The sequence below is a fragment of the Notolepis coatsorum genome (assembly GCF_963971535.1).
Source record: "Notolepis coatsorum genome assembly, chromosome: 1".
NCBI lineage: Eukaryota > Metazoa > Chordata > Actinopteri > Aulopiformes > Paralepididae > Notolepis > Notolepis coatsorum.
Window position 1 is genome coordinate 170149169 of NC_140165.1, and position 27692 is coordinate 170176860.

At 43.8% G+C, this 27692-nt stretch overlaps 1 protein-coding gene across 9 annotated transcripts in view; it reads left to right on the top strand.

Annotated features, from left to right (window-relative positions):
- rnf111 (ring finger protein 111) overlaps nt 1-27692 on the top strand; it is a 182410-nt gene that overhangs the window by 62800 nt on the left and 91918 nt on the right. For all 9 annotated transcript variants that reach the window (XM_084328150.1, XM_084328153.1, XM_084328156.1 and 6 more), the window contains one exon: nt 3792-3924. In XM_084328150.1, coding sequence (XP_084184276.1) covers nt 3792-3924 — 133 coding nt within the window. The remainder of the gene's footprint in view (nt 1-3791; nt 3925-27692) is intronic.

The window sequence follows — 27692 nt, forward strand, 5'->3', positions numbered from 1 at the left end:
CACCGTGTCGTCTGCGAACTTCACTATGGAGTTGGAGCTGAACTTGGCCACACAGTCGTGTGTGTAGAGTGAGTACAGCAGGGGGCTCAGAACACAGCCCTGGGGGGACCCGATGCTCAGGGTGATGGTGTTGGAGGTCTGACCCCCCACCCTGACCGCCTGGGGTCTTTCGCTCAGAAAGTCCAGTACCCAGGCGCTCAGGGCGGAGCTCAGACCTAGCTCGATCAGCTTGTCCACCAGTCTGGTGGGGACTATGGTGTTGAACGCTGAGCTGTAGTTAATGAACAACAGTCTCACATAGCCCCCCTTCTGACGGTCAAGGTGCGAGAGGGTGCTGTGCAGTACCTGGGAGACCGCGTCGTCGGTGGACCTGTTTGTCCTGTATGCAAATTGCATAGGGTCTAGGGCTGGGCGATATGGCCTAAATATGATATCACGATATTTTCTGACCTTTCGGCGATACACGATACGCATCACGATGTTTTTATTTTTTCCCCCAAACAATTCATTATGAGGCTTACCCAGACAGTATTTGAGTTTGCAAGCTAACATTAAAGACAAAATAAAATACCCATGCATTTAGCATTTTTATATTATATATTAGATTTAGATTATTGGATTATTAGATTATATATTGCATATATTTAGCAATGAGATATTATATGATTTAGATATGAAATATGATGAATTGAAAATGGGGGACCCTGATGTAAACAAGACGAAAGTCTTTCTCTGGTCTGCATCCTCCAGTCCACTGTTGATTGTTGTTGTATTGAGCTGTACTGTATTGTACCTATGCTGCAATCTGTTAATAACGTTTATATTCATTCAGTCGGCAAACAGAATCATTTTGATTGACAGTCGCGTCTGCCAATTACGTCACATCGCTTGCACCCGCCCTGCTGTTCTTAGCACCAATCGGCAAGCGTGTATTAATTTTTTACTTCCGCTATTGGAGAGCTCAATGAAAACAACAATGGCAGCGGTAGCTCGCCGCGGCCGACGTTTAGCTTTTAGCTCTGCAGAATGACTAAACGACTGGAGGCATAATGATTTTACTGCAACGGATGTTATAATAAAAGCCTTTCCATACATCTGTCTGATTGAAAACGTTATTAACAGACCGCAGAATGGGCACAACGGAGTCAGCACGGGCTGAGATATGAACGGCTAATGCTTGCTATATCTAGGTCGACCTCGGTCGTTGCTATGTAAATACGCTGATGTTATTGAAAGTGTAACTATATAACGTCAATGCCACAAAACGAATGCCTTTGTTATCATAAGAGTAACTTTTGATGCAGTAGTGTGTGTGTGGGGCGGCGGCGGCGCTGTTCAAAAGTTTCAACGTGTGGACCAGATTGACGCGACACAAGCCTCTTGGGCAAAACATCACGATATCCACGATACGTTTAAAAAGTGTATCGTTAATGAACTGTACCCGATATTTATATAATATCGTCATATCGCCCAGCCCTAATAGGGTCCATATCACTGGGGAGGGAGGCACAAATGTGGTCCTTGACCAGCCTCTCGAAACTTTTCATGACCACAGAGGTGAGTGCCACCGGTCTGTAGTCATTTGGACATGTTGGGGAGGGTTTCTTCGGTACAGGGATGATGGTAGACATCTTGAAGCAGGCAGGGACCACTGACTCCGCCAGGGATTGATTAAATATGGCGGTGAACACTGGGGCCAGCTGGTTGGCACAGGACTGTTATGCCATCTGGGCCAGCAGCCTTCCTGGTGTTCACCTGCATAAATGCTCTTCTCACACTGTGTTCCGACAACGAGAGAGCGTCCCCGCCCCCCCGCGGTTGCCCCCCCCCTTCCACAACAGCCGGCGCGCCAGTGACGTCACTAGCCGGAGAGCCAGCAGCGCCACTGTCTACACCAAACCGAGCGTAGAAGATGTTGAGCTTGTCCGCGAGGGAGGCGTTGTCGCTCCCCATTGAGGGGGCGCTGACTTTATAGTCAGTTATTGTCTTCAGTCCCTGCCATAATCCTCTTGTGTCGTTCTGTGCCATTTGTGTCTCCAGTTTGTCAGCATATGTCCTCTTAGCCAGTTTAACAGCCTTGCGTAGAGTATAGACTGAAGCCTTATACTCCTCCATGTTTCCTGACTCTCTACCCAGGTTGTAGGCGGTGGTACGAGAGTTCAGAGCTGCTCTAATAGTGCTATCCACCCACGGTTTCTGGTTTGGGAAAATCCGCACCGTTTTTCTGGGGACAATACCATACTACTGCGTTGTAGCCGGCTCTGAACGGGGAATAACAGTGGTCGAGTGTGTTCTTCCCTCTGGTGGAGCAAGTGATGTGCTGAAAAAAGGACGGCATCACTTTCTTCAGGTTGGCCTGGTTGAAATCGCCGGCCACTACCATCGCTGCGTCTGGATGTTTGATCTGGTGTCTGTTGAGGTACTCGTGTAGTTCTCCCAGCGTTTTGCCCGTATTCGCGTGTGGGGGAATATATACGGCCGTCATGATGACCGCGGTGAGCTCCCTCGGGAGGTGAAACGGACGACACAGGATAGAAAGATGTTCCATGTCCGGGGAGCACGAGTTTGAGAGAACATGCACCCCCTCGGGATTAACCCAGGAATTGTTCGTGAGGAGACAGACCCCGCCGCCGATGCTCTTTCCTGAGGCAGCGGTACGATCTGCACGTAATACTGTGAAGGCATCCGAGGGAGAGACGCTTTTGTCCGGAGTCGCCGACGTGAGCCATGTCTCCTGAGACATATGATGTTGATGTCTCTCATCTCCCGTTGGAACCGGACCCTCGCCCTCAGGTCATCCATCCTACCCTCCAGCGAACGGGCATTCGCCAGAAAGATGGAGGAATTGCTGGGCGGTAAGCAGCTCTTTTTAGTCTCAGTCTGATACCTCCACGTCTCCCTCTGTGTCTCCTCCTGCCGTAGCCTTTGTTCTTTTCCTTGCCGCCATTCTCCCTTCGCCATACATGGGGGCGACAGTGGCTCAGGAGGTAGAGCGGTTGTCTGGTAATCAGAATGTTCCTCTCGTGTCGGAAGTGTCCTTGAGCTGCCTTGAGCAAGACACTTAACCCCTAACAGCTCCCGATGAGCTGCCTTGAGCGAGACACTTAACCCCTAACAGCTCCCGATGAGCTGCCTTGAGCGAGACACTTAACCCCTAACAGCTCCCGATGAGCTGCCTTGAGCAAGACACTTAACCCCTAACAGCTCCCGATGAGCTGCCTTGAGCAAGACACTTAACCCCTAACAGCTCCCGATGAGCTGCCTTGAGCAAGACACTTAACCCCTAACAGCTCCCGATGAGCTGCCTTGAGCAAGACACTTAACCCCTAACAGCTCCCGATGAGCTGCCTTGAGCGAGACACTTAACCCCGAACAGCTCCTGATGAGCTGGTTGGCACCTTACATGGTTGCCTCCGCTGTCTGTGTGAATGTGAGGCAAAAGTTGTAAATCGTTTTGGTTTTAAAAGCGCTATATAAATGCAGTCCATTTACCATTTATACATGCGTGTTTATATAGTCCTATTGCCTATCTGTGTTTATACCATATAATTATATTGCTTATACGTGTGCTTTTTTCCATCGTACTGTGATGATTCTTGGTGTGTACCAAGTAGCAGACACAACAGTGTGCAAACCTGATAGTGGCTAAAATAGCAAAGTAGGCTGGTTAAAGCTTATATTTCTCAAGTGTATTCTCTGTTGATGTATTTAAAACAGTATTGTGGTAGAATCAGTGACTGTTATGTGTGCAGGTTCTATCGTATTCAATATTTATCTATTTTGATTTCCAGGTGCTCTGGATGAGGATGTGGTGGTGATTGAAGCCAGTCCAGCTCCAGCTCCACCAGTCCCTGCCAGCGAGGAGATCAACGTCACCTCCACAGATAGTGAAGTGGAGATAGTCACTGTAGGAGATGGCTTCAGGTAAGCACCTTGACCACGCATCCAACATGGAGATGCTCTTGTTCGTCGGGAGGTTTTGTGTTTTTACGTGGGAAACATAATCATTATCAATAATTTTAAGTTTGTCTCTAACATAATTCTTGTTACACAAACCTAACTTTGCAGGCTGTTTGACTTGATGAGTATGTGCTCCAATTCTGAGTGTGGTAGTTGATTGGTTAGCAGATCAGAGGGCGGGACATACAACAGAGAGGACTTGTACTGTTAAAACGGGTGCTGTAACTGAGGGGTACAATTCCCTGACTGTATTGAGAGTATGGTATTATTAAACCACTACTTAGTTATGTACTTTAATTACTGGCCATACAGTACATGAATATATATGGTGAACACCCACACAAGAATACGGCAATGACACATAAAGTTCTATTTAGAGGGTTTTATTATTATCAGAGCAAGCAACGTTAAGTTACAGATTGAGAATTATACTCGCGCTTGTAAGGCGAAGAACACACGTAAAGTAGGTCAAGAGCGTAAGTCAATGAGAATAGTAAGATGGGTCTAAACTGACGCCACCTGTAGCATAGCAATTACATAAGGCACACTAGTACCAGCTGGAGACACTGGGGGGTTCCCTCCGGGTGTAAGCCGGCAGGGTAGAGGAATGTTCGGGTGCAAAGTCTGGGTCAACGAGGAATAACGAGGTTCCAGATACAGGAACCAGTGCAGTACTCCCTTGATCGGTAGACAAAGCAACAGCTATAATCCAGTATGCCCGACAGCATGGATGAAAGCTAGCCAGCCTCCTCCTAGAGGCGGGCTCGAGGGATGCTCCTCACTGGGGTAGATCCCACACGATAGTGGGGTAGATGGTTCTCTGCTCCAGCAGTCACGGTACCAAAGCAATATAATCCAACCAGAAAAGGTTCTGCAGTCGCCGGGGTAGGTTCTCCGGTGTACATATCCAACGGTTCTCGTCTAGGACTCCTCGGGTGGTGGCACGAGTTTAGGCCGCCCAGCCTGGATAAGTGCACTAGCTATATACGCGACGAACCGGTGGTAATGCTGGTCACTGAAGAACGGTAGCCGGCGATACACTATAAATGATAGACTATTACTTCACATTAGAATAAGTCGAACTCAACGGTACTGCGTTAAACTCTGACACTTTAGCAATATATTCGCACGCAGTTCTCAAGGCTCTATTCAGAGGCAAAGTTGCTCACTTCACTTGGTCGTTGACTCGTGGTGAAGGCTTTACTAGTAATGAACGAATTGCTGCTGTTTCCACCTGCGCCGTATTTATACGTAAGGTGAATTATCTCGTGCCAACCTCAGTTCTGTCTCGTATTACTGCGCAAACCTGGACATGTTGAGACATGCCTTGGCGTTGCCTTTGAACTTGCCGTTGGGGGTATGGCCGTTGGCGCCTAGGGGTCGCTGTCCAATAGGAGAACGAATATTATGGTCTGGTTTGTACCCAGGTAAAGGGATATTCCGTGTATATATACAAAGAATATACAAGGGATATCAAACGATATACAAATATTATACAAGGGATCTCAAGCAATAAATATATATATTCGGTTTAATCTGACCCTTTGTAACAGGTGCTCTTATCAGAACAATATTGGGGGTTTTCCATTACAAGGCTGTGAACTTCATGGTTCCTCATTAATCATTTCCATTACCCCAGCCTGCTTGGTTCTAGTAGCGTTCTGTCACTTTAGCAACACCATGGTAACAAACTCGGCTTCGTTGGTTCTGTGTGTGATGAAAACACTCCCAAGGCCCAACTCTGGCCTCAGCCTAGCAGCTATATCTGTTTCGCTACACTTACGGATCTTACCAAACCCCTCCTGTTGGCTACATCTACCGGCTACATTTTTGGCAGTGAAAGAGTCTGGCTAGGGCCAGGCTAATACACCCCGGTGGACAAATACTATCTCTATAACCTGTCAAATTATTGCCAGGTTTTACGAGTCTTTGAGTGCGAACTCCCCCCCTCCCTCTCCCCCCTCTGGTTTGTGTACACACTGCAGTCTTGGTTCGCTCCGGGTTTTGTTTACGGTTTGAGTTTTGAGCGTGTAAGCTGCCGTAGATGATGATGTCATACTCGAACGTCAACACATCAACAGTTGAACACACGTGATGGAAACTGGATGCCCGATATAAAGAAACCAATAAATATGAAGTTATCTTTGAACCTCTGCTGTCAAGCCTTGTCAATATAACCCACCCCCTTTTCTCACGAATGGAACTGGTGTCGTGGAGTCCGCTTTGAGCGTTTTCCAGGGTTAGCGGCTAACGCTAGTTAGCTTAGCCTAGTTAAGTTTCAAGTTTCAAGTTTCTTTATTAGTTGTCATACAGAAGTACAGAATACTTTTATACAAAATGCTTCTTTCTGTTACTGGATAACTGTTATTGGATAACTGTTAGCAGCTAACGTTAGCCCATTGCTCGCATCAATTATATTGCATGTCATTGAAGGTCCGCGCTGGTCTGTGTCTAATGAAATTACAATTGCATGGCATTGAAGGTCCGCGCTGGTCTGTGTCTATAATGAAATGAGAGGAAAGCTCTGCGCTAAAGCAAGCCTCATCTCAGCCGCGACGTGACAACATACTCGATGTTATATAAAAAGAATCTCGCGGTCTACTTGAAAATCAGCCTGCAATCTACCGGTCGATCACGGCCGACTGGTTGGGCACCGCTGGTCTATAGAAATAAATGCATTCGAACAAGAAACCAATGTATAGACATAGCAATGGCAAACAAATTGCCAGGCCTAATGCGAGCCAGGGATGTCTTGGGCTTGTAACGTGGCTTCATCTAGAAGTTTTCATCCACTGAGCCGTGAGGCTCAACATGCTTGTTTGGTTGAGGTCTGAACTCTCCAAATTTCCCATAAATATAGTTTTTGTGGGTATTGTCCAGTTGTTGCTGTATGTTTTTATCTGCCCAAAATTCAAGCAAGCATGAACGCATTACAGCTTTGCTTGCACACCACGCCCCGCTCCGTCGTCGGGGATGCTGGTTCGCACCCGAGACCACCTATTCCAGCTGTCCAGGTTTGGAGCGAATCGGCGTCCCCGGGGACCGCAGGGAGTGTTCTCATCACGCGATATTTTGGTGCGATCGCGCTCTGATTCGACCCCGAATGGCTAGTGTGAAAGCCCCTTAACCCTTTCTCTGCCACGCTTATATCCATCCTTATACCGTCCTCTGCCAGCTCTATTTGTCTATGGAGATGTTCCCCTTCTTTGCACGGCTATAACTTTTTAAATTGTATTGCTAAATTGACATTACTATGGCCCATTCAACCTCAAGTATCCATCGTTTAGGATGTAGCAACGTTCTACTTTTTCATTCACATATTCATACTAAAATACGGTCTAAAGTATAAATATGTTTTTATCGTTTTCTGCAGCATTCTGCAGAACGTGATTTATAGCCCTAAATACATATATTACATCATCAAATGTAGTTTGATACCGATTGACGTCATATTAAAACTTTCAATTGTGCAAGGTCCTAAGCGTCATGCCTCATCATCTGCTGGTGACCGGAGGGGGGGGGGGTTTATAAGTCTGTGGCCGACGTTAAATCATTTATGTAGTATGGGCGATACATAGATCACAGCAGTTTATATGGATCATATTATTCAAACACGCTAAAACTTACCGCAACTTCCTCTGACCGTTGGGTGGTCCGCATGGAGCAGAAAGTTCTCGATTATGGGATGTTGATATATGCGATCCATTTCCAGGTTGTATAATAATATATACGTCCAATTCATGTTGTTTATCGAGTTATTTGCAACCGATCGATGTCCAGTGTATCAAGATGGAGTCCTGCTAACGATAGCGAGTGCCCGGACGAAATATGGGCGAGCACCACTTCCGGCTCGTCACTTCCTGTTTGGGCGATCTGCCGATCGGCCACCAGATGGCGCTCTTGAACCGTTGGAGAGTTGAGAGGAGATCAACAGGAGATCTCAAGACTTTGTGGGTAAAATATGATTGCCATCACAGATTTTTGAAATATTGATCTCAAAGACGCCTTACGGCGTCATTGGCAGATTACGCATGGCGGAGAATGACGTGGAAACTTGTCCTTGGTGAATAAAGGGTTAATGGTTTGAACCTGGACTTGCTACTTGTGCCTCTGTTTGCTATTGGAGTGCCTTGTTTATTTGTCAAACCCACAGCGCTTCATCATGTCCCAAGCCGTCTCCACTTGATTTGTGTCTTCCTTCAAGCACTGAAGGGCCTGAAGCCCCTATTTTTTTTATCTCGGTTTTATTCGTATTTTACTACTTGTTGGCTCAATATCCCGTGAGATGTTGCATACCAGAAATGTGCAATTTTGAACAGCGATGAAGGACGGCATCAAAATGGACTGAGATGAACAAGGTCAACTTGAAGCGCACACAGTCGGATAAACAATAATGGTCGTCACTAACCAATGAATTTGAGACATTTTGCATGGCGTATTGCAACAGAGTGAGTAACGTTATATACACTGATCAAAAAACCTGTTATATGTCCATGTGGAGCCTAACCAAATGCCAGAAAATTATTCTCTGAATCTAGTTGACCAAATATAATGAGATTTAGTGCACATGCTTTAGGACAGAGTATTATTCAATATACCTTTGATAATGATTGGTGAATGTCTGCATCACCTACAGTATTACTAATAGATTATAACTCAAAGGTGAATTTGCCTAATCACTTCTTATCATGGCAGCCACATCTGAAGTCTTTCTATTTAAAGCATACAGATTTGATGTAAATCTCGAAACAAAAGTCTTCGATTAGTATATAGTTCCAAGTGACTATCGAATAGCAATTTAGTGAGTTTTGCCCATCCCTAATTTGCAGTAATGCTAATACAAAGATGAGTGGCTACTACAGGTCATTGCTGTCAAGATCTCATTGAATGGATGTCCTCTTCACTATGACACTTGCTGTGGGCGTCGAAACCTCATCTTTACAAATATAAACCGGTTATTGTCATTTTGCTTTACTGATCATTTATTAGGATCTGACAATATGTGTATTTACTAGGGGTGTAACGGTACGTGTATTCGTCCCGCGAATTTACGGCCGTCACGGTGCGGTACGCGCAGCCATACGACGAATACGCCCCACAAACACACCAGTCGCACATGCAGGCACTCGCAGGTTCCGTGCGAGAACAGCGCACGTGGCCGGGCACACCGAGTCCGACTTCAGTTCAGAGCGGGCGAAAGTGCACGGAGAAAGGCACATTTACATTGGAACAGCTGCAGGGGCATTACAATTTTACAGTTTTTTTTCGTTTTCTTGTTCACCCAATAACGTTAACCAAATGAAACCAATGGAAAGACACACACGCGCGCGCGTCGCCGACACACACACACACACGCGCCAACAAACACATCAACATTCTCCCCAGCCGGACTCACAGGCACAATCAAATAAAAAAAATAAACATACTTTTCCGGACAGATCATCTGAGCTCCACTGTGTTTAAATCCAAATAATCCTCTGCCATTGTTGTAATATGTCATCTGTTCTCTAGTATTCAGTCTCGTCGTGAAGTTTAATTCTATCTAGAAGTGAAACTGAAACTTAGCAAGGATAAGTTGTTAAAGGGGCAGTAAGCAAGTGGATGCCTGAACACAGAATGACACCAGTATCACTGACTACCACGGCAAGCCTATAGAAGATTATTCTATTTAATAATTATAATTATCATAAATATAATATATAAATAAAAAAATAAAGAATAAAGAAATAATAATTATATTAATAATAATTATTATAAATATTTTTTTTCTGTTGTACCGAACTCGTACCGAACCGTGACCCCAATACCGAGGTACATACCGAACCGTGGCTTCTGTGTACCGTTACACCCCTAGTTATTTACTAGTGCGGTCAATCGATTAAAATATTTAATCTGATTAATCGCATGATTGTCCATAGTTAACTCGTCTTAATATATCTGACTTTAATCTGTCATTCAAGGGGACGTAGTTGAGGTCAAATAACCTCAAGACATCTCTTGGTAGGCTCACCCCCAGGTAATTTAATGAGTCTACTTCCCATTTCAATTTATATTTCTCTCTAATATTGTTGGGGGGGTTGTAGTTAAACGTAAGTATTTGAGTCTTCTGGATATTTAATTTGTAGCCTGAGAGTGTCTCATATTCTTCTAGCAAGTTAAATAGTTTTGGAATTGTCTGAGTGGGTTGGGTCAGGTACACCATGACGTCATCCGCAAAAAGACTGAGTTTATGTTTTCCGCCCGCCATGCCCACTGCCTTTATGTCTACATTCTGTCTTATCCATTGATTCAGGGGTTCGATAAAAATTGTGAACAGTCCTGGGGAAGCCAGACAACCCTATCTGGTCCCGAGTTCTAGGATGAAGGACTCTGATAGATCCCCATTCATTTTGATCCTTGCGGATGGATTGTCATACAATGCCTGAAAGGTTGATATTATAGATCCATGGAAGCCAAACTTCTCTAGTACCGACCCCAAAGGTGTTGGGGACCACAGGCCTGTGGTCATCCACAAACAGTCCATCTCGCAGGTCTCCTCATATAACTATCTTGGGATTTTTGACGATAACATACTAACTTGGAACACCCATGTAGATAGCCGGTGTAGCAGACTACAACAACGACTGCACTTTCTACATCTCCTTAGAGTTCATGGTGTAGAACAAAAATGTATGTTACTTTTCTACCAATCTGTATTAGAGAGTCATCAGATACACTATTACAGCTTAGTCTGTACAACTAAAGTCCAAACTGGTCCGTCTGATGCAGACTGCATGGAAGATCATAGGGGTGAAAGGTCACCCATCCCTGCAGTCTAATTTTTAACAGGCTACTTACTCTAAGGCAGTGCTTCTCAAACTTTTTCTGTCAGGCCCCCCTTTGGCGGACCAAAATATGTTGCCCCCCCCCCCCCGCCCCAACAAAATAGTGATGAAATGGGCCATGTTTAAATTGATTGAAATTTATATCGTGACCTTTCAAATTGGCCCTATATTTTGTTTTCAGAGCTGTCATGGATGAAAAGCCAGCTTCACACAGATACTGTATGTGGTGCTGAATGGTATCAACACCTTAACTGCTGCATCATGAGATACTTGGTACTCCGCACCACACTCTGAAACTATCTCTCTAGGTGGTATCAGATGAGATTTCAAAGAGTTCTTCCAAGAGTTTGGATGGAGATGTGTCAGGAAGCTTTGTCTCAATGTTGTCTGTAAAGGTTTTTTTTATCCAGAGTAACTTGGTGATCCTTTTCTGTGTTTTATTAAATAATGATTTTCAGATTTTGAGAAATGGTATTTTCATGGAGAACTGTGCAGCTGCAACAGATAGCACTTTAGTGATCATTTTCTGTAAAAAAAAAAAAAAAAAAAAAAAAAGGGTTTTTTATTTTTTTAATAAATCTCAAGGCCCCCCCTGTCATGCCTCTGCGCCCCCCCCTGGGGGGCGCGCCCCCCACTTTGAGAAACACTCAAAGGCAAGCCAATAGAATTGTCTCGGACCCCTCCCATGTTTTACATGCAGAGTATGAGCTACTGCCCTCTGGGAGGAGGTTTAGATTTCCACGCTCTAGACCATAGGTGTCAAACTCATGGCCCGCGGGCCAAATGTGGCCCGCCACGTCATTTGATGTGGCCCCCCAAGAGCTCTGGTAAAAAAAAATATATATATATTTTTTTAATAAACATTAATCTTGGGTTAAAAAATAGCAGCGTTAAAATAATTGTGGGTTAATGCGTTAATAAAGCTTTAACTTTGACCGCCTTAGTTATTACACATTCTTACACATACATGTATGTTGAACATCTGAGGTATTGATGAAGTAACAAAGGAAAAAAGCCAAAAGCACTTACTCCTCAGACATTCTTTGACAATTTTACAGCCCAAAATACAAAAAAGATCCAGGCGGAATAGGTAACAAAGGGTTGAAGAAATATTGTCTGAACTGTCAGATGCAAACTGGCTGTGTGACATAACCGAGCATCTCGCTCAATTGAATAAGAAGCTGTAGGGACACAAACAAGTCCCACCCAAAACTTGACCAATATAGTTGTGAACTGAGACAACCCTTATTTTGTTATTTTTTAGTACAGTTACAGTTGTGTGTTCATGCAGACACATAATAGCAATTTCATTACGAATTGAAAATGGTGGACCCTGATGTAAACAAGTCGAAAGTCTTTCTCTGGTCTGCATCCCCTTAACAATTGTGTGTATTGAGCTGTACTGTACTGTACCCATTCTGCAATCTGTTAATTAAAGTTAATTAAACTATCTTCCATTAGTTGGATGTATGGCCTCTGCAAGGTTGTGTGCAGCCATTTGTTTTTGTAACATCTGCTATATCTGTCCCACGTGTTCTTTGCAGCTCAGTTGTTAGTTCTGCCCCTCTTGACTGTGACAAAAAGGTTTTGAACAAACTTAATGTCATAGCTTGTTTTTGATGATCTTCTTCTTTGTTATTTACTTGAATGGTTTGATCATTGATTAATGGAGTAATATGGGGTTCTGATAAACTAAAATAATTTGTTAAAATAACATAAGCTAACATATATTTTTACATCTATGCAAATGCGTGTGCAATATGTATAACTTGAATAAGTAATAAATACAGAAACAACATGTTTAACAATATGTAAATGAGTAACTACATTTATTTTACATTACATTAACATTTATACGGTCTTTGGCCCTTTGAGGGCAACCATAATGCTGATGTGGCCCTCTGTGAAAATGAGTTTGACACCCCTGCTCTAGACTAAATAGGTTTAAAAACGTCTTTATTCCGATCTCAGTTAAACTTTTAAATAGTGCCAGATAAATGGCAATTATCGAATAACTGATATTTGGTTGTTATATTATCGATATTCGATAACCGATAGGTATACTATTCTAATGCAGTGTTGCCAGACATCTTGCTGTGCAGGTACTTTACTGTATCTTTTATATTGTTTATCTCCTCTGTGCAGGAGTCAGTTGTGTTGTGTCATGTCTGTATGTATGTGGCTGTATGTGGGTGTAAGCCCAAGACAAATTTCCCAGCTGATGGGACAATAAAGTGACTCTTGACTGTCTAAACCGGGAGTCCTTTTTTTCTTTTTTCAAGTTCCAAGTTTGAATACTCTTATCAACATGAGAGTCAACAATGCTTGTTTTATGCAGCCATTTAACACAAAAGAATGACCCTCATGCATTGCAAATTTGCATAAAATTCAAAACAGAGTGATGCACAAAATAACTTACATTTACATTTACATTTACATTTAGTCATTTAGCTGACGCTTTTATCCAAAGCGACTTACAAGTTCTGTACGACAAGCCATCAGGAAGAGCACAACTCTATCAGCTGAGTAACAATGTTCATCAAAGTGTTGAGTGCTACAGTGTAGGTTAGTTTATTAGGACAAGTGCATGACAGTATGGTTAGTTAGGGTTAGATTTTTTTTTTTTTTTCTTTTTTTAATTCAGATAATGGTTGAAGAAGTGAGTCTTTAGTCGACGGCGAAAGATTGGACGTGTTTCGGCTGTCCTAACTGGGGTGGGTAGTTCATTCCACCATTGTGGGGCAAGGACTGAGAATAGGCGACTTCTCTTTGATGACCCTCCCGGAGCTTGGATAGGAGTAGGTCTGAGGCGGCCAGAAGATGCAGAGCGTAGGGGTCTTGAGGGTGTGTAGTTAGAGACCATTGGCCGGAGGTAGGTGGGAGCAGTTCCCTTTGCCGCACGGTATGCTAGGTCAAGGGCCTTGAAGCGGATTCGTGCAGCAATGGGGAGCCAGTGCAGGTCCCTAAGAAGTGGGGTGACATGGGCCGACTTCGGTAGGTTTGAGATCAGGCGGGCCGCTGCGTTCTGAATGAGTTGAAGAGGCTTAGTGGCAGTGGCCGGGAGGCCAGCGAGCAGTGCGTTGCAGTAGTCGAGGCGGGAGATGACTGTTGATTGGACGAGGAGTTGGGTGGCTTCTTTTGTCAGGAAGGGGCGTATCCTTCTGACGTTGCTCAGGAGGAATCGGCAGGTTCTGGTTGAACTTAAAGAAAATAATCATTTAAAACAATGAATAAAGTGTGCATGTCTCTCACTCTCTCACTCACTCACTCACTCACTCACTCACTCACTCACTCACTCACTCACACACACAGTCGGAAACAAATATAGTATCAATGAGAGTATCAATAATACACCCGAGTGAAGACGTTAATAAAATTGTGCGTTAACACGTTAATACCGCGTTAACTTTGACAGCCTTAGTATTTACATAAATACATATGCTTATATTTTCATGTTTGGTGCTTATTTTTATTGCAAAATTGGCCTTACATTTGATTAAACTCTGGCATTAAAGGTCTTAAAAAGTCGTACATTGTACTTGCATGATACCTGTAGATACCCTGTTAATTTCACTTGAGCCAGCAAAGTCACTTCTGTCAACCCAAATAAATGTTGCTTTGTTTTTGATGACATGTGCATTGTCTCTGTTCCGTACACACAATTTCAAGCTGTTCTGTCCCAGCCATAGAATGGTCACTGGCCTGTCTGGCAAACCATAAGTGTCCTGACGTCAGCCGGACGAGAGAGAAGCCGGTTAACGTGCGTCGTTGCTGCTACAGTCTAGTCCAGTGGGATAGTATAAGGTTATTACCAGGAGGGAGAAGAATTGCAGGGAAAATGGCCTCCTCTCTGGCCAGTATTGCATTGTGCAGACTAGAGCCATCTTCTGCAGTGTGTAAACAGGCCTGTCCAGAGCTGGGGCCAGAAAGAAGGCACTAGCAGCCTCTCTATCTCCGGCACAGCCGGTCATGTGACCTTATTCCCTGTTCTTTTTTTAGTGTGATAAAAGCTCCCTCACCATGTCCTTCCCGGGTCATGTTATTGATCTGGCCGTAGTCACAGTCTGTGAAGATTTGATTTGGTTAATTTCTATATGTTTTGTTGAACATGGCTGCTCTTCCCAGGATGAGCCCCTCTGTGTGAAAGACAGTGGTGCTCTCTCACCCTGGCTTTGACCATCTGTGCGAGTCACGTGTGTGTGTGCTGGTGTGTGTAGGGCATCTTGTGCATGGAACATGGCTGAACGATTCGGAAAAGAGATCTAGTTGAGATTATTATGACGGATATTGCGATATGATTCATGACATTCGAGGGAATGATCATTTTTGCGGTGTTATTCTCATTTTTTTTGAATAACATTTCAAAAGGTAAAGGTTTTTCCTTTTACCTAAGGATACCAAAGCTGCTTTTAATGAGGGAAATTCTAGACCTATAAGTATTTTACCTGTCTTGAGCAAAATCATGGAAAAGTTGGTGCATTCACAAATTCAAGAGTATTTTGTTTCAAACAAGCTTGCAACAGATTCTCAACATGCCTATAGAGCTGGTCACTCTACTTCTACTGCCTTGATACAGATGACTGATGACTGGCTTAAAGCTATAGATAACTCTATGTTGGTGGGAGCTGTGCTGTTAGATTTTAGTGCTGCATTTGATATGCTGGACCATTCTCTACTCTACTGGTTGATAAACTTAAATGTTATGGTTTTAACTCTTCTGCTTTAAAGTGGATACTAAGTTATTTGTCCTCTAGATCACAGAAGGTGTATCTAAATGGCAGCCTGTCCAGTAGCAGAGGTCTAGAGTGTGGCGTGCCTCAAGGAAGTTGCCTAGGACCTTTGCTCTTCTCTGTATTTACTAATGACCTATCTTGGGCTACCAAATGTGCTACAACAGTTCTTTATGCAGATGATTCAACATTGTATTACGCTGCACCATCATGCAATGTACTTAATGAAGTTTTGAGTAGAGAACTTAAAGTTGTGCATGACTGAGTGGGTAGTATGTAATAGACTTGTCCTTAATATCTCCAAGACTAAATGTATTGTGCTGGGAACAAGGCACAGGTTATCTACAAATCCAAAGCTTCATTTAAACTTGTGTAATTCAGCAGTTCAACAAGTTGAAAGTACTAAACTCCTTGGAGTGATGCTGGATTGCACTCTGTCTTGGTCTCAGCATATTAATTATATTGTTTTAAAAATGGGAAGAGCAATTGGTATTTCCAGGAAATGTGCTTCTTTTGTTGCCCGTCCCCTTTTATGTCAGATAGTGCAAAGTTTAGTTTTATGTCATCTTGACTATTGCTCTGCGATGTGGTCATCTGCTGCCAGTGGTGACCTCAGGAAGCTCCAGGTGGTCCAGAACAGGGCAGCACGGTTGGTACTGGGCTGCTCACTAAGGTCTAATTAATGTGAGCCGTATGCATGCCCGCCTCTCTTGGCTTAACGTTGAAAATAGATTGTCTTTTAATATACTTGTGCTGTTCAAGTTGGTCATGAGCAGTAAAACTCCTGTTTTTATACATAATCAGATTGTTTTTAGTAATACTGTGCACGAGCATTACACTAGAGGTTCCAGTAGTGGGCAGCTTGAATTGCCAGGTCCTAGAACCAGCGCTTTGGGGAGATATTAAATTTTTAGAGCATTAACTCTTTGGAATGGCCTGCCTCGGAACCTCTGCTGCATTTACAGTAGATTCACTTTTAAAAATAATCTTAAATTGTTTTTAAATTGTTTTTAACACTGTAAAGTAATTTTTTGTTTTTTGTTTTACACAATGTAATTTTAGCTATCTTAATTGTTACAGTAGGCTCATTATGCATTGTGTGTATACTGACTTTTAATAATTTTGTTTTTGTAATAGTGATTGTTTTTGTATGTTTTTTTTTTTGTGTGTGGACCCCAGGAAGACTAGCTGGTTGCTATCGCACCAGCTAATGGGGATCCCTAATAAAATCAAAATCAAAAATCAAAATGATCACAGTGTGATTTTTGCTGGGATCTGTACCGAACAAAGATGTTTTGTTAAGTCTGTAGAATATGATGGACAGGCTAGGACACACCTTCAATCAATATTGTCCCTCCTGTGATTTGGATATTGCATTAGATGACTATAGTACATCTGACTAAAAGGTAGACCTAAGTCTTAATTCTCAATCTATCTTCATGCAACAAGCTCTATAATTGCGATTTTGATAGAACTTAGATTAATTGTTCAGCCCTAGCGTGGAATGCAAGGGGTGGGATTATTTGTTTCTTGATGGGGGAAAGAGAGTTAACACTTTGATCGCCGGGGTTAAATTCATAATTTACCATCCCTCGCCAGCCCTATTTAACATGGAGAAGTTCCCCTTCTTTGCAGGGCTATATCTTTTTAAATTGTATTGCTAAATTGACATTACTATGGCCCATTCAACGTCCTATATCTATTGTTCAGGGTGTAGCAACGTTATACTTTTTCATTCACATATTCATACTAAAATACGGTCTAAAGTATAAGTGTGTTTTTGTCATTTTCTGCAGCTTTCTCCAGAACTTGATTTATAGCCCTAAATGCATTATATTGATGATCAAATACAGTTTGGTAGGAATCTGTGCGAGATAAAAAAAATTCAAATGTACGTGCTTCCAGGAGTTACTACGTATGATCTGATGTTGACCGGATGGGCGGGGGGTCGTTTATAATTCCGTGGGCAACGTTATATCATTCATCTAGTGTGGGTGATATGATCATTAGAGCAGTTAGTATCGAAGACATTAAAAAATAACGCTGAAACTCACCGTAGCTTCCTGGAACAGAATTTTTTCTATTATGGGATGTCGAAATATCCGATCCATTTCCAGGTTGTATAATAGTATATACGTCCAAATCATGTTGTTTATCGAGTTATTGGTAACGGATCACTATCCGTTGTGATCAGCTCGAGTCCTGGGACTATTAGCGAGTGATCGGACCGAATTGAAATGAGCACCAGCTTCCACTTCCTGTTTATGCCCTGGGCGATCCGCCGATCGGCCACCAGATGGCGCTCTTGAACCGTTGTAGAGTTGAGAGGGGCTCAACAGTACATCTCATGTCTCCGGGGGAGAAATATGATTTCGATCACAGATTTTTGAAATATTGATATCAAAGACGCTGTCCAGCGTCTTCGGCAGAATGAGCATGGCGGGGAAAGACGCTGAACAGCGTCTTCGGCGATTAAAGTGTTAATAGTCTTCCCATCATAAGAAAATGAGTAACCTGTGTCCAAGGTCATGTAGTTGAAAGAAAGAAAGAGAGAGGGAGGGAGGGAGAGAGAGAAAAAAAAGGAGACAGACAGAACATCTTATCTCAGTGGTATAGGACTAGGAGCAGCAGTAATAACGTGTTCCTCACTGCTAGTATTGTGGATGTGAGCCAGACTTAGAAGAAACAGGTGACAGTGGAGTAGAGCTCCTCTAGTGGAGTGTATCCAGCTTTACCTATAGTCTCCATTGCAGGCAGACCTAGTGGAGCTGCATGCCTGGTTGTTTTTAGTAGTGAAGCTGACTGGTTCCCCCTCCAAAGGGGCCAGCCTATCTGAACTTGCCTATCTGAACATCGCCACATATCACAACCTCTCCAAAACCATTACTACTGCTAAAGCTTCTTTTCACCATAGGATCGAGGCGTCTGCCAAGAACCTTCGCAAACTGCATGCTACCATGTCCTCCCTCCTCACTCCCCCCCCCACCCCCTACCCCCTCATCTTTCTCTGCCGAAGACTTTGCGATCTTCTTTGAGGAAAAAGTGGAGAACATCCGCAGCTCCTTCTCCCAACCCCCACCCATTCCAAACACTGAATCGAGAACCCCATCCTTCACTCTGTCATCTTTCTCTCCCATTACAGAAGCCGAGACCCTGACACTGGTAACGTCGAACCGTCTGACTACATGCCAGCTGCACCAGTTACCCTCCCCACTCCTCCAGACCATAGCACCAGACATCCTCCCATTCCTAACTGCAACCATCAACTCCTCCCTCAACTCGGGGGTGGTCCCCACCTCCCTAAAACAAGCCAGAGTCACACCGCTCATAAAAAAACCAACCATGGGGCGGCGGGCGCCCAAGTGGCGAACCATGTAACGAGCTGCGTCGCGAAGCGGCCGACCTGGGTTCGATTCCCGGACCCGCCGTCCTTTGCCGAATGTCTCCCCCCCGCACTGTCTCCCGTTCTTCCTCTCTCTCTCTCTCTACCGGACTGCCCGGTAGTAAAAAAAAATTAAATCTACAAAAACATTAAAAAAACATAAACAAAAATACATGAACCCCACCGTCATAGGCAACTATCGTCCTGTCTCTCTTCTCTCCTTCCTTTCTAAAACACTTGAACATGCTGTATCCAACCAACTTACCGCTTATCTCTTACAGAATGACCTCCTAGACCCTAATCAGTCAGGCTTCCGGACTGGCCACTCCACAGAAATGGCCCTCATTGCGGTCACAAAGGCACTTCACTTAGCAAAAGCGAAAAGGCCTCTCCTCTGTCCTGATTCTCCTAGATCAGTGGTCACCAACCTTTTTAAGCCCAAGATCACTTTTTTTTTTTTTGGTGAAGGCAAGATCTACCTATTGAAGCGTTGAGAGAAAAAGACAGCCAAGATTGTACTTTAAACTAAATTACTTTTATTTGCCTGTATTCTAATTACATGCAATGCTTTGGTCCAACATTAAAACGTCAAAGTAGAACTGTAATGTGTACTTTCTCAGTCAGTGCTAAGTGCAGTCAGTGCTAAGTGCAGCATCACTTTTCACATCAGAACAAAAGTAGAACTGTAATGTGGACTTTCTCATATTATTAACATTGACAAACATATTTACAATTAGCATTTTATAAAGTAGAACTGTAATGTGTACTTTCTCAGTCAGTGCTAAGTGCAGCATCACTTTTCACATCAAAACAAAAGTAGAACTGTAATGTGGACTTTCTCAGTCAGTGCTAAGTGTAGTCAGTGCTAAGTGCAGCATCATTTTCACATAAAAACAAAAGTAGAACTGTATGTGTACTTTCTCAGTCAGTGCTAAGTGCAGCATCACTTTTCACATCAAAACAAAAGTAGAACTGTAATGTGGACTCTCAGGGTAAGATTTTTTTTTTTTTTTTAATTTTCATGGAAAGATCTACAGGGACAGTCTCAAAGATCGACCAGTCGATCAAGATCGACGGGTTGGTGACCACTGTCCTAGATCTATCTGCAGCCTTCGACACAGTCAACCATCAGATCCTCCTCGTGTCCCTCGCAGGAATGAGAGTGGCTGGCTCTGCACTGACATGGCTGACATCATACCTCAATGACCGCTCCTACCAAGTGTCATGGAGAGGGACCCTGTCGGCCACCCGCCCCCTGCGGACGGGTGTCCCCCAGGGCTCGGTCCTAGGACCCCTTCTCTTCTCCCTCTACATTAAATCTCTGGGTAACATTATCACGTCTCACTCTCATGCCTTCTTGTATCATTGTTATGCCGATGATACTCAACTCTTCCTCTCCTTCCCTCCCTCAGATATCCATGTCTCTGAGCGGATCTCGGCCTGTCTGTCTGACATCTCCGCCTGGATGACGACCAACCACCTCAAACTGAACCTAAGCAAAACAGAATTGCTCCACCTACCGGCCAAATCCTCCCCCCTGACCGACCTTTCCATCACAGTCGAGAATGCAGCTGTGACCGTGTCCCCGACCGCCAAGAACCTTGGTGTTATCCTCGATGACAGTTGAACTTCTCCGCTCACATCGCAACGACAACCAGAACCTGCAGATTCCTCCTGAGCAACATCAGAAGGATCCGCCCCTTCCTGACAAAAGAAGCCACCCAGCTCCTCGTCCAATCAACAGTCATCTCCCGCCTCGACTACTGCAATGCACTGCTTGCTGGCCTCCCGGCCACTGCCACCAAGCCTCTTCAACTCATTCAGAACGCAGTGGCCCGCCTGATCTCAAACCTACCGAAGTCAGCCCATGTCACCCCACTTCTTAGGGACCTGCACTGGCTCCCCATTGCTGCAGGTATCCGCTTCAAGGCCCTCGACCTGGCATACCGTGCGTCAAAGGGAACCGCTCCTGCCTACCTCCGGTCAATAGTCTCTAACTACACACCCTCAAGACCCCTACGCTCTGCATCTTCTGGCCGTCTCAGACCCACTCCTATCCGAGCTCCGGGAGGGTCATCAAGGAGAAGCCGCCTTTTCTCAGTCCTTGCCCCACAATGGTTGAATGAACTGCCCACTCCAGTTAGGACGGCCGAAACCCGTCGAACCTTTCGCCGTCGACTAAAGACGCACTTCTTCAACCATCTTCAATAAAAAAAAAAAAATCTAACCCTAACTAACCTTACTGTCATGCACTTGTCCTAATAAACTAACCTACACTGTAGCACTCAACACTTTGATGAGCATTGTTACTCAGCTGATAGAGTTGTGCCCTTCCTGATGACTTGTCGTACAGAACTTGTAAGTCGCGTTGGATAAAAGCGTCAGCTAAATTACTAAATGTAAATGTAGAAACGTCATACACAAAGCCAACTGGTTGCCTGACTCCAGAGTGCGGGCCATGAGATTTCTCTTCAGAGCAAATGCTTTGCAGATCGGATGTCATTATAGGCCAAATGTAAGTATCCCCAAAAGATTATTGAGCCTACAAGTATTTTAATCATACGTTAAATGCAACACAAAACACATTCAGCTGGCCCCTTCTCTATGATTCACATACTGTATATATTGTCCCATTGATAACTACACAGCCTGACTTGTGATGTTAACAAAGTAAAGCTGTGCCATACACGAGACACAATTGTTTTTCAACACAGGTTCCCTTTTATACGTTTCAGATGGGACAGCCCACGGTGCTGAACTAAACAGCAGAGAGGCAATTGAAAAATCAAATTTCTCTCTATCTTAAGAACTTTCACTTATACAAAAACACACTGAACGAATATATATAACAGACCTGCTCGGGCAGCGGACTGAGAGCAGGGGACACAAACAGGCTGGATAAGATGGTCAGGAAGGCCAGTAGCGTGGTTGGGGTGGAGCTGGACTCTAGCGAGGGTGGCGGAGAGGAGGAACCTTGCTAAGCTCCAGGCCATCAGGAAAAACCCCTCCCACCCACTATACACAGACTTGGCTGACAGGAGGAGCATGTTATAGACTCACACTACCTAAATGCAGCACTGAACGGCACAGGAAGTCCTTCATTCCGACAGCCATCAGACTATACAATGCATCACTGTGGTTTTTCAACACAGGTTCCCTTTTATACGTTTCAGCTGGGACAGCGGCGCTGTGGCTCGCTTGGCGCTGCCCACGGTGCTGAACTAAACAGCAGAGAGGCAATTGAAAAATCTAATTTCTCTCTATCTTAAGATATACATCAGACTATACAATGCATCACTGTGCCTCACTGCATCACTGAGCACAGAGTGACAATTACCATCTTCCTGGACTCTTACTTTTTAAACAGCACTGTGCATTATTACACCTACTGTAGACTTCAGTATATTTTTACTGTATTTATTTACTGTATCTTTTATTCTATTTTTATTCTATTTCATTTTATTCTATTCTTAGGCCATTTGTTTTGTTATTCTTATTCGTGACTTGTTCTTTCTAAATGTTTAATGTTGAGTGATTTGCAGTGTCAAATTTCCCTCAGGATAATACATTTCTATTCTATTCTATATCTTTGAAAAGTCTCCATTTATTCAACACTTCTGAATTCACTGACAAACTGAACTGAACTGACAAAAATAAGGTGCATAAAAAGCAAACAAAATTCCTCCACAGGCTACTCACCATCATAAGTAGAGAGGCAAGCGGTGTTTGGGGACAGAGTGAAATCTTCTTAAAACACTGCCCCTCCACTCATTCCTGAACTTTTTTGTTAAGTCCCTCTCAAATGCCAACTGAATTAAATTGGCCTTAGGGTAGAAAACGAATTCTCACAGAGTGCTGTGCTAGCTTCAGTAGTGTTGTTGTTGACATCAGTGCCCACTAGGGCTGTCCCCGACTAAGGATTTGGATAGTTGACTTTGATTGACAAAAAAAAAAAAAAAAAAATAATAATTACCAGGGTGGGCACAGCTGACTCGGTGGGCGGGCCCGGCCCCCTAATGCCTGCCCATGGCGCCGGGACTGCGCACAGTGGTGTTAGAAATCTGTCTGGACTCAGTGGAACACAGGAACAGAAACCTATGAGCTAGGGATGTTAGGCATGTCCCCATCAAGCTCGGTTGTCCCTGTCCCCGATCCAAGTAATTTAAAGGGGAACTATCTTATAAATGGCCTTTTTCAGTGTTTAGCATTGTTTCCTAGCTATGTGGACTTATATTAATATGATCTATGTTTCTAATTCTCATATTGGCGCATTCTTCCAATTCTCCTCTCACAATATTCACCCTCACTGAACTGAGTCATCTGAAAATGTGCTGATTTGTGATGTCAGAGAGACTCGGCTGCATGTTGAGACTCACACACTCAGCACAGTTACCACAGTGTTTGGAGCCCAGGCTCAAAACGGCTTAAGATCTTGAGGTAGAAAAATGCTGTTTTTGAGTACTTGATTAGAAATACAAAACAATGAATTAAAAAAAAAAATTACAGAGGTGTTCCATAAACTCACAGGAATTGTGTAAAAGTGCCCAAATAGTGAAAGAAATAGTAAAATAGTTCCCCTTTAATATAGTATCTGCCAATGCCCTGTCCCGTTCTGATATTTGCATTTTCCTAGATAATACAGCTGCACACTTCCAGACCATTTAAGATAGTAAAGACAATCCAATGTAGGTGGGGCAGTAAAACTCATTCTGGCTTGATCACAACTCGGGACTTGAGAACTAGAGACTCGCATCACCCTACCGACTATCTTGATTCTTTGCGCTAGAGACTCGTATCACTGGACTCTCACCACTGGACTATCTTGTGTTTGTACTTTTTAGATTACTATATTGTATTTGTTAGGGCTGACCTTCGAAGCTTTTTTTGGCAATCGAAGCTTCGGGGCCGAGCTTCGATTTTAATTCGAAGCTTCGAGAAAGAAAATAATAATAATAATATTAATTATAATTTTTTTTTTTTTTATTAAAAAAATTTATCTTATGTTGTGGGACTTGTACAGCACTTTGGTAAACGTTGTTGTTTTTAAATGTACTCTATAAATAAAGTGGATTGGATTAATTAATTATGTAGCCCCTTTCGTGACTGACGCAGCCAACAAGGTTTCACTCGGCTGCGCTGCCTGGGTGCAGTGGGGCTGCTCTCACAGCCAACGACATGACATTACATAATTATGTTGCAACCTTCGTCTATCAAGCAAACTATTATATTGTATTTAATTTATAATTTATAATTATATCAGACAATGCACCTACAAAAGCAGATGATTACAATTAAATTAGCCAACTTGGTAACACATTAGTCATAGCAGCATAGGCATAGCTTTATTAATGTTTTGTGTGGCGTCGCCGTCGTGTACAACGATACTTACGTTTTTTAGGTGATTTGACAAAGTTGTTGTAGAGTTGTGATATGCCATTTTCTTCTGGCATATCTGGCACTCGGCTTTTTGGGCATTCTCTTTGCATATTTGAAAGTGTAACCACACGTCTGATGACTTCTTCGTCGACATGTCTGCTGCACATGTCCTTGTTGTTTTCAACACAGATAATCTCCACATGCTTGTTGTAGAGAGGTGGAGTCGAGGCGCCGCTTACTTTCGTTTCATTGGAATGTAGTCGGGAAGGTGCTGCTTACTTTCGTTTCATTGGAATGGAGAAGCAAGATTTTGGAGGCAAAAAATAATAATTCGAACGAAGCTTAGAAGTTTCGAAGTATTTAAGACAGCCCTAGTATTTGTACTGTGAAGCTATGCATCCCCCATCCTGTACCCCCCCCCCCCATGCTGCTTTGACACCCGTATTTCCCCAAGGGGATCAATAAAGAATTATTTTATCTTATCACTGCAGGTATGCATAGCCTGAATCGCTCATGTCCAGTCATGTTATTTGCTGATGGGATGACCATTCCTAATCATAAGGATAGCAGTTACGACTACATGAACGCACCTATTCATGTTCCCACTGTGACTGCTCTGTTTCCAGTTAAAGCTACCTGGTCATCTTAACATTAACAGTGATGCTCTGCTCCGAGTGGCGCAGTGGGCAAGGCGCTCGCCACTAACGCAGGAGATGCTGGTATCGAGCCCAGCTATCTGCGTTGCTACTATGTTCACTACCACAATTGGCAGTGGTAGAGGGTGGGAAAGCCGGTGGGTGGGGATTGGACATTGTGGACAGCGACTCCTACAGGTCGGTTGGTGCGCCTGTGCAGCAGAATCAGGAAGTATCGGGGGCAGCATGAGCCTCCCACACGTTACTCCTCGCCACTGAGAGATTGCGCTGTTCAGGTAAAAAGATGCGACAGCTGCCTCCTCGTGTACCGGAGGGGACACGTGATGCAAGGCTTGGTCCTCACTGTAGCCGACCAGTGGGAGGCATAGTCTAGCAACGTTCGAGACAGGGGAGGGGAGAATTGAAGGGAGAATTGGCGAGGCGAAATTGGGATGGGAGAAAAATAGAAAAATAAGGAGAAAAAGTGGATAAAAAAAGAACAGTGATGCTCTGCTTCCAGTTAAAACTACCTGGTCATCTTAACATAAACAGTGATGCTCTGCTTCCAGTTAAAGCTACCTGGCCATCTTAACATTAACAGTGATGCTCTGCTTCCAGTTAAAGCTACCTGGTCATCTTAACATTAACAGTGATGCTCTGCTTCCAGTTAAAGCTACCTGGCCATCTTAACATTAACAGTGATGCTCTGCTTCCAGTTAAAGCTACCTGGCCATCTTAACATTAACAGTGATGCTCTGCTTCCAGTTAAAGCTACCTGGTCATCTTAACAGTGACTGCTCTGCTTCCAGTTAAAGCTACCTAGTCATAACAGTGACTGCTCTGCTTCCAGTTAAAGCTACCTGGTCATCTTAACAGTGACTGCTCTGCTTCCAGTTAAAGCTACCTGCGAAAAATAAAACTTAAAAAAAAAAAAATCTTACTTTGTTAATTAATACCCTAGTTACAGTACAGCAACCAAATTAAACTGTATCAAGTCAACTGAAAATGTGAATAGTATGAAAAAAATATATATATAAAAAAAATATATATATTCTCATGCGAAATAAGCTGTGACCTGTTTTGACCTGCACCTCAAAGAATCGGAATCGAGAATCGTTTAGAACAGGAATCGATATGGAGAATCGTAACCTGAATCGTTCAAATCCAAACGATGCCCAACCCTAATGAACGGGCGGGCGGGGTCAGTTGTCCAAGCCATCCCTACAAGCGCGTGTTTTGCCGGAGTGTTTAGGACCCGCCCCCACGCTGCAGCTCGGTAGAGAAAAGAAACTACACCGTTTCTAATGGAGTGCAATAGCGGCCGAAGGTGTTAGAGGGCGGTATAAGACCGTCTGCCAGCTCAGACACATTCAGAACAGTATGCACAAGGTGCCCCGCTGAATTCTGAATGGCAATAGCGAATAAAATAAATACTGTGAGAAAAACGTAGATCTACGTTTCCGGCAATCAACCGTCGGGCGACAGAAACGTAGTTCTACATGAACGGCACCCAAAGGGTTAAAGGGGAACTATCTTATAAATTGCCTTTTCCAGTATTTAGCATTGTTTTCTAGCAATGTGGGGTTGTATCAACACTATCTATGTCGCAAATAAAAAAAATGTGCGCATTGCTCCAGTTCAGATGAGACAAGGTCCTCCCCCACTGAACCAAGCCATTCTGATTTGACTGGTCCGCTGATGTGAATTAGGTACTGATATGCATATCTCAGCCCCTGGTTGTAGCCACCGCCCACAATCAACAATTCGCTCAACAACGGCGTGTGAAAGCGGTTTCCCGGTCACTGACACTTCCTCAAACAGGTTGACGTGACGCGAGTGCTGATAGAGAGAGCGAGCGAGTGAGAGAGAGAGGGAGAGACAGACAGATAGAGAGAGGGAGAGGGAGACTCTCATACGGTGCAACTCGAGTCGTCTCGGAGCATTTACACACACTCCCGACTGTGTGTGTGTGGGGAAAAACACACTCGCTCTTGGAGCATCTCTCCTCTCTCTCCTATCTGTCTCCCTCTCTCTCCCTCTCTCTCGCTCGCTCGTTCTCTCTCGCTCTCTCTATCAGCACTCTCATCACATATTCCGATCCGTGCAATAATATTCACGGGGTATATATTGTCATTTGAAACAAGTTACCAATGCCTTGTCCCGTGGGATTATGCCCTCCCGGGGTGAAATTAATTAGTCTCTATCTCTCTATCTCTCTCTCTGTCAGCCAGTGCAGACTGTGGGTGGTCATACAGCGCATTGCGACTATGGGCGGAGCCCAGCCAAAAACAGCTTGGAATCTTGAAGGGTAGAAAATGCTGCTCTACAGAACTTGATTAGAAATACAAAACAATGCATTTTTTTTTAAAATAAACCTTACAGATGTGTTCCATAGACTCACAGGAATTGTGTAAAATTGCCCAAATAGTGAAAGAAATAGTAAGATGGTTCATTCGTGTTTAACTCGTTTTTTCTTTTATTCGATTTTAATATCCTATTCACTGTCACAGAGCTGTATTTTGGCTGGAAAAGGCATATTGAGACTCGGAAAGTGCAGTACCGGACATATTCTGGTAGTGGCGCTGTCTCGAGAATGCAGGAATCCTTGTTGCAGACTTGGTGTCACATTTTTTTCGCTCCGGGCGGACTTTCCTGTTAGCCTGAAGCGAGGGCTTCACCCGATCGCCTGGAATACTTTTTGCGATGCCGAATTCAGTATGCAGTAAGTAAAGGAATATAGCATCAGCCAATGGACATATCTATCTACCAGATGGCGATCAAATAA